Source organism: Triticum aestivum, chromosome 7A (genome assembly GCF_018294505.1).
Source record: "Triticum aestivum cultivar Chinese Spring chromosome 7A, IWGSC CS RefSeq v2.1, whole genome shotgun sequence".
NCBI lineage: Eukaryota > Viridiplantae > Streptophyta > Magnoliopsida > Poales > Poaceae > Triticum > Triticum aestivum.
Window position 1 is genome coordinate 82113254 of NC_057812.1, and position 7654 is coordinate 82120907.

General features: G+C 46.0%; 1 protein-coding gene across 1 annotated transcript; it reads right to left on the reverse strand.

Moving 5' to 3' along the window:
• Positions 1-1329: 1329 nt before the first annotated feature.
• LOC123151305 (protein NRT1/ PTR FAMILY 2.3) lies at positions 1330-7261 on the reverse strand. The gene is made up of 4 exons (XM_044571036.1): positions 6952-7261; positions 6658-6875; positions 6019-6578; positions 1330-2334 (listed from the first exon to the last, which is right to left on the reverse strand). Exons 1-4 carry the CDS (start codon positions 7067-7069, stop codon positions 1521-1523), a joined length of 1710 nt encoding a protein of 569 aa, XP_044426971.1. The 5' UTR covers positions 7070-7261; the 3' UTR covers positions 1330-1520.
• Between the last annotated feature and the right edge of the window lie 393 nt (positions 7262-7654).

Sequence of the window (7654 nt, forward strand, 5' to 3'; positions counted from 1 at the left end):
TTTGTTTCCAGTCAAAACCTGACACATGGCTTGGAGAAAAAGGCCAGACCTCTGATCAAGTCATCACATGCTTTTTAGGTTGGTTGTTACTTCACTTTGCTACTTGAAATTAGCAACAAACAAAAATATAAAAATGCATCCATGAGAGTCCATTATCCAAATTAAATAAAGAAAACAATAAGCTACTAAAATCCACCCACCCGAATTATCAGTACCCAAAATATGGAAATAAAGTGAAAAGGAGACTTACCAGTAGGAATCTGTTTCACATGATTTTAAAACCTAAATCACAATGGTTTTTGTCCTGATTTACAAGTTCCAAATCTTGTATTAACAAGTCTAATGAATCTCTCTTTGCGGGTGAAGTATAATGTATCATAACTTGTTACACACAAAGAGTCTGCACTAAAAGCATTAGGAAAATTCAGTCTACATGATCTCAAAACTAAAATTCCAGTTATTTGTATCCTGATTCACATGTTCCAATACTCGTGAGAATCTAGTGTGGGTTGTTCTTAGATAAAGAGCCGACAACAAAAATGAAAGTGATATCCATTAGACACATACACAACACGCATCAACGACAAAATGGGTGATGGAAACTTCGTATGAAGTCTAAAATAATATCATTCTATTGAATTCATACTCTAGCTAATTCATTCAAAAGTCCGAACTGATGGAGAGAGGCGGGCAACATATTTCAACACCCCCTCTAGGCCTTTTTAGTCCTTAAACATGGGATTGATGTCAGCGACAAAATGGAAGGTCGAAAATTCGAATGAAGTATGAAATAAAAATCATTCTATTCAATTTATGTTCCAGTCAATTCATCCAAAAATCTAAACTGATGAAGAGAGACGGGCAATATAATTCAACACTCCCCCTCATGTCTAGACATTTTTGGTCCTTATACATGGGATCGATTTAGGTTGTAGAATCTTTTATTTTTAATATTGCATTGACAGAGTCTGGAATGTGACACCTCTTGGCTCGGATCCATATTAAATTATGCTCCATCCAATTTATCCCAAAGTCCAAATTGATGGAGAGAGACGGACAATATATTTCAACATATTCGACTGAAAAATAAGAATTTTATAAATCTAAAAGTGTTTCTCTAGGATGATGTATGTTTTGGCTATTAACTTTTCCATACCTTGAATGATACATCAATGCAAATTGAGTCGCAGATTAATTAAAAGAAGCTATGTGTGAGAAAAGGATTTTTTTTCTTACCAAAATATATTAACATATAAGATATTTATATTAAATCTAGCCGCGCAAAGGCACGATTTATCCAGCTTGTTGCAGAAACGACCATACAGACAATGGAGACGGTAGCATGCTTTTAGTTGGAAGCTCATCAAAATCCACACAGTAATAACATCTCTTCGCAAACCAGGCAAACCGCACAGAGTTGGAAGCTTCATATCTCTGCCAAGCTGATCGTTCATCACACCCAAAGCAAGCGCACACCATGCATACATATAGATCAACGAGTGTTGAGTCCCGAGCTTGAGCTACTTGCCGATGATGTTCTGGTAGGTGTACAGCTTGGCGCACGTAAGGAAGTAGCCGAAGTTGAGGGCGACGAGCAGGGTGAGCAGCCAGTAGAGGTTCTCCAGCCGGGACGCGTTCATGTTGTCCGGCAGCCAGGTGGTGGCGCGCTGGACGATGTTGACGAGGGCGGTGCTCAGGTAGAACCCCAGCGCCACGATCATGGCCATCATGCCCGTCGCCGTGTTCTTGAGCGACGGCGGGAACTCCTGGTAGTACAGCGTCACCTGCGCCGGGAAGTGCAGCGCCTCCCCCGCCCCGGCCACCGCGAACGGCAGCACCAGCCACATGGCCGACAGCGGCGACGCCCACGCCGGGTCGCCCTCCTGGCCGTGCGCGCGCACGGTGGCGGTGCGCTCGCGCTCCACGAGGGCCGACGCGGCCATGCTCAGCACGGTCAGCGCCTGGCCCGCGCCCACCAGCTGCAGCGGCGTCGGCGTGTGGCCCGTCACCCGCCTCCAGAGCGGGAGCAGGGCCCGGTCGAGGAGGCCTAGGAAGATGACGACGGAGACGAGGGAGCCGACGATCATGGAGCCCGCCGGCACCGTGAAGGGCCCCACGGCGCGGTCCATGACGAGCGCCTGCAGGACCGTGAAGTTGATCTGCACGCCGATGGCCACGCTCAGCACGATGGCCGCGCTCCAGATAGGCAGGATGCGCAGCACTGTCTTGAAGTCCTCCACCTGCTGCACAGTGCACACGCGCCACGGCCGGAGCGCCGACCCGCTCGCGCCGTCCACGTCGCCGTCGGTGATCACCGCAGCACGGTTCAGGAAGCTGCACGCGATCTGGATCAGTTAGCGTGGAATTAAGTGGAAATCATTGTGTGGATGTCATTGTCGTGTATGATTTCTCAATTAGTGCTAAGATGAGGTGCTAAGCACATTAAATAGCTAAGCAACTAAAGTCCTCAATGCAAAGGTGCTTAACTTGTTGTAGCTAAGCATCCTTCATTTAATGATTTAGCAACTTAAGTTATCCATGCATTGGTGGGCTTTTTTCATTTAAGTGTTTTTTCTAGGTTCCCGCGCTTAGCATTGTTTCTTCCCAGGGTCACTACATCCATCTCTCTCCTCTTAATTACCTTGCCACATTATTTTTTTTGCCTACATGACAGACTTAGCACCTGTACAAGATGGAGCATTGGGAGGGGCCTTATATGGCCATGCATGTTTACAAGAGTGCCATCCACTAGTTGTTAAGATCTTCATTTCATCCATCTTAATTAATCACGACCATTTGTAGTTGCAGTCGTTGAGATTCGGGTGATGTCACACTTGATGCTTTCATTTCGAAATGTTATAATCATACCTCCAAAACCTTGCTTTCATTATATTACTTAAGTTTGTGGGTGAGACTAATTTGTTCGAGCTGAAATTTCAATTATAGTGACATTTTGGTTCTATAGAACACACGCGAGCTTAAATTATAAATTTATGACTGTTTAAACTCTTGGTCCTAACTTTTCTTTTATCACATAGAACTCGTAGCATGTATTCTGACCTCATCCAGTGCATAGATGCTTAGAGATGAGGTGCTAAGTGCACATAAGAGCTTAGCAACTACTCTATACTCTCCAATACATAGGTTATTAGCTTTCTGTTGCTAAGTTTTCTTCATTTGGTGAGTTGTAAACTGTAAACTGTGCTTTGATCTAGGTACACCGTACTTATAAACAGTAGTTATATTTGTGGGTGTACGTGAGACTAATTCGCTGAGTAGAAACTTTAGTGACAATGGCATTTTGGTTCTAGGATGTACGTGTAAGCTTAAATTATACTACCTCTATCTCAAAATAAATGTCACGGTTTTAGTTCAAATTTGTTTATTTATTTTAGGATGGAGGGAGTAGTCTTTTAGGCTCTCTCTGGTCCTACTTTTTTATTTTATTATCTCTTTAGAACCGATACAACATATATTCTAACTGATGTGCTAGTGCATTCCTTTACTAGCTACTGCCTAGTAGCTAATACACTACTTCTCTGAACGCAATCTTGCTATCCAGGATATGGACGGGCTAAAAGTTTGATGGGCTGTAAAGTCAATATTTTTCGTGCCTGGAGAGTTCATTATAATCAAGAAAATTAAGCACTATTAATTTGTGTAGCATGGTCGTGTGATAATATGTCCATGTCTTTGTTCAATGATCACCATATGATAAGATTATTATAGCGCGAAGGTGGGAGTTAATTTGTCACAGGGACATCGAGGCAAACCCTTGCCCCACACATACCCAACACTGGACCCATTATGCTCAAAACCAAATTTGTGTAGATTTAATTGTGGATTTATGTCATGTTTTAGAAAACTCTAGATAACCACCAATAGGGACAGATGAAAAGTAGACTACAAACCTACAAATAGTGACGAGAATATTTCCATTTTCAGTTTGCATGAAGATGAGTAAGAGAGGCTAATATTGCAATAACAGTGATGTGTCTTTTTCCATGGAGGTTATAAGCTTCTCACAATATTGTGATGTTCTAACGTATGCTATTTGCTCCACAACCTCTTTAGCCCTTCCTCTAAAATTTAATCTTCTAAACTTATCCACACACCTTAACTCCCCAAATTGAAGGAATAAAAAACTAGGCGCACCTATTCCTTCCCGTGAACTTAACTCCTCAAACGAGCTTAACCCCACATGGAAGTCTCTCTCCATCTTGTTCTTCCTTCCTTTCTTCTTCTTCCTTAAGGCATGGTCTTGAGTTTACGCGGTCAATGACGACTTATGGCCAGTAGATGTGCAGGAGCTAGCTAGGACCTAAATGTACGCTCGCGAGGAAGGAGTCGAGAAATTCAGTGAAATTTGTCATACAAGAATCACAATTTGAGCACTCTTTCATTTGAATGGGTTCTTCTCCTCTATGTTCTCCTGTCGGCAAAAAGGTGTGATCTGGGATGTAATGATTCGTCAAAATTGGAGACGATGCCCGACGACCATGTTTTCACTATACGTGCTTCTCTTTGTAGGTGTTGCTCTCTAGATGATGTCATGCCAGTGGCTGGGGACATTGGGGACAAGAGAGACAGTGGCCGGGGATGGCATGGAGGAGCGCGGCGGCAGTGTTCAAGTATGATGTAGAAGACGAGAAATCAAAGAAAATCCTTGTTGGAATCTCGCCGGAGGTTGGAGTGGGTGCATGGGCGTTAGGACCATGACTAGGGAGGGCGGGTAGGAGTGCCATCATGGAATTGGTGGAGGAGAGAAAAATTGCTGGTAGAAAAAAATTTAAGGGATTAAAAGATTTTAGGGGAAGTGTTAGAGATGGTCTTATAGTACACAAAAATGAATATCTAACCTACATATAGTGTTTTCATGGGCAAAAGTATTTATATCGAGGTTCCACGGATGTTGAAAGATATGGCACCACGGGTATTTATATATGGCAGAACCTATTCTCAAGTATTGTGTTGTGGGGCTGATGGGACATGGAAAGGGAGCCGCAGCTACTCCAATTGGAAATATTAATATTCTGAGTGGACGTAGTAGCTATAGCATTTTTGAGCAAAGGTGTCGGGGTTGTGTACGATCGAACAAGGTCCATGCGTGCAATCGTTGAAGATTAATTGTGCGCCATCGGTTGTGGCACAATCGTGCTAAGCAAATGGCAGGAATATATGTATGTACATGTCAGAAAAGATGGCAGGCATATATGCTAGTAGTAGCTAGATGCCCGTGAAAGGCTAAGCACGGTTGGTACACTATGATTTTAGCCATGGAGAGTATGTGCTTATGATCGTGGCCTTGCTTGTTTTATTTACTTGTATGTCAAGCTACGTAGGTGCAGCCGGGCCCTTCTGCACATACTTTTGTTACTCGAGGATGGGCCAGTACAATACAAAAGCACCTCCTAACAGAAGAAAAAAAAAGTGTCTCAAAAAAAATCATCATGAGCTGCACTATCCTCTCATTAGTTGGTCAGCCTTTTATGGTGGAATCTGCTCATCCAAATTCAAGTTCTAGAGTCTAGACTTAGCGTGCGTGTTTCCTGGATTTATCTCAGAATTTGACAGTTTTATTTTTCAGTGATTAGTGATGTGCCATCAACAATGACGCACTTGTGGGGCTTCGTCAATCTTAAGACTTTGACTTCGACAATGATAAGATTTGTTGAACGTTGCTCATACAAAGTATTATGTGCGTGCATGACTTCATTGAGGTGAATGTATGCACTTCGTGAGCGTCCATTTCTATGTTTTTTGTGTAAGAAAATCATCCCGGCGAGGAAAACCCAAAATAAATTCATGCTGTTCTTTCATATTTCTCTAATTATGAGTAGATATTATTCCCTACTCCAATCATTTGCCTGGAGAAACAATATAGGTTTCCAAAACTGGCCACGATCTACTAATTTAATTTCTGACGTAGAGGGGTGGATTATATAATTATTACTTTTGTTGGGGAGTAGATTCCGCATATAATAAGCACATGCATGTGCATGTGAAATCTTTTCTTACCTAAAGCTGTCGCTCGGAGGAAGGACACCGTCGCCGCCGGTCTTGCCATCGTCGTCTTCCCTACGTAGCCCGTGGTAAAACTTGAGCTCCCCCGGCGCCACGACACCGACCTTCCTCTTCCTCGCGGCGGCGACGACCACCCTGGCGAGCCCCGTGAAGGGGCTGCCCTGGGCGGCGGGGTGCCGGTAGTACCGCGCGCCGAGGAGCAGCGCGGCGAGGCCGACGACGCTGGCGGCGCAGGAGACGCCGAAACCGAGCGTCCAGGACACCGTGTCCTGGACGTAGACGATGACGGTGGCGCCGAGCACGGAGGACGCGTAGAGGAGGATGAAGTACCAGTTGAAGAAGACGTCGCGGTCGGCGGTCGCCTCGAACTGGTTGGCGCCCATGGTCGCCTGGTTGAACCGCGCCCCCGCCGCGCCCAGGCAGAGCAGGAACACGGCCGCGTACAGCGCCGCCATCTGCCCCGTCGACGCCTGCTCGCACGGGCCGGCGCCGGGCTGGCACGCCGCCGGCCGCAGGCCCGGAAGGCTCGCCGTCAGCGTGAACATGACCAAGGACTGCACGCGCGACACGGACTGGTCAGTGGAGCAGAAGCTTGAACTTACATGCGCGCGCGCGCGTAGATCATAGACTTACGAGGACGGACGTGGCCATGGCGACGGCGACGATGGGGTAGCAGCCGAAGAAGGCGTCGGCGACGATGGCGCCGGCGACGGGGGCGACGCTGATGGAGCCGGCGATGATGGTGGAGATCTGCGCCGCGTCGACGCTGGGCACGTGGTACTCCGTTATCAGATAGACCACCATGTTGGACATGGCGCCCGCGGTCGCCAGCCCGAGGCACAGTATGGCCACTGGAAACATCACACAAACTTGTGAACTCTCGGTTCCTCGAGGAACTCGTGATCATCAGAGAGTTGAGGCACAGACCTGCAAGGAAAGGGAAGGTGATCCATCCTCCCTTCCGGTTCTTGGTGTCCTTGAGGGACTCGTGATCACCGGAGCTGAGGCGGCGAGGCTCCTCCTGCTGCGACCCGCTGGCCTCCATGATGTCTGTCTCTCTTGCTGTTCCTTTGGCACAATGATTGAGCTAACTCGGCCAGCTGCACATACAACTGCCACAAAACAGTTATATATAAGAGCACTGGGCGTAGGTGAGCGTGTGCAGTGAGAGTGAGACACTAGCTAGCAAAGCTTATTATATAGTTACACACCCACACTCACACTATCTCTAGGAGGGCTGGTGATGGATGTTAAAACTTAGACTGGTAGACGGTGGAGTTGGCCAGCCATCTCCTATAATAAGACAAAGACAAGAAAAACCGAGAGCACGTTAAAGCTCCATGTCTGACTCGTGTGGACAATAGTCTTGTCTACCGCTACAACCAGTCAGTGACCCTGCTTTTTCAAAAAGATCAACTATTGAATAGTACTAGTATATGTTAATTTGCTGGTAGCAAACAGGGGGCAAATAAAAAAACAGTCTCATTAAGTCTTGGTCGTCTCAGACTTCGTTAAGTCTCAGTCAATACTATGAAGCTGTTCGGTGATCCACTAGCTCCATCAAATTTGAGAATCTGCAGAGCATCTATTCTCCCACTTCGGCACTTTTAACTAGTGCTCCGCCAACTCC

Coding starts and splice junctions, on each gene's coding strand:
- LOC123151305 (XM_044571036.1), bottom strand. CDS start 7,069: ATGGAGGCCAGCGGGTCGCAGCAGGAGGAGCCTCGCCGCCTCAGCTCC. Junction 6,876..6,951: donor CACCTTCCCTTTCCTTGCAG/GTCTGTGCCTCA, acceptor TGATGTTTCCAG/TGGCCATACTGTGCCTCGGG. Junction 2,335..6,018: donor CCTCCGAGCGACAGCTTTAG/GTAAGAAAAGAT, acceptor GATCGCGTGCAG/CTTCCTGAACCGTGCTGCGG.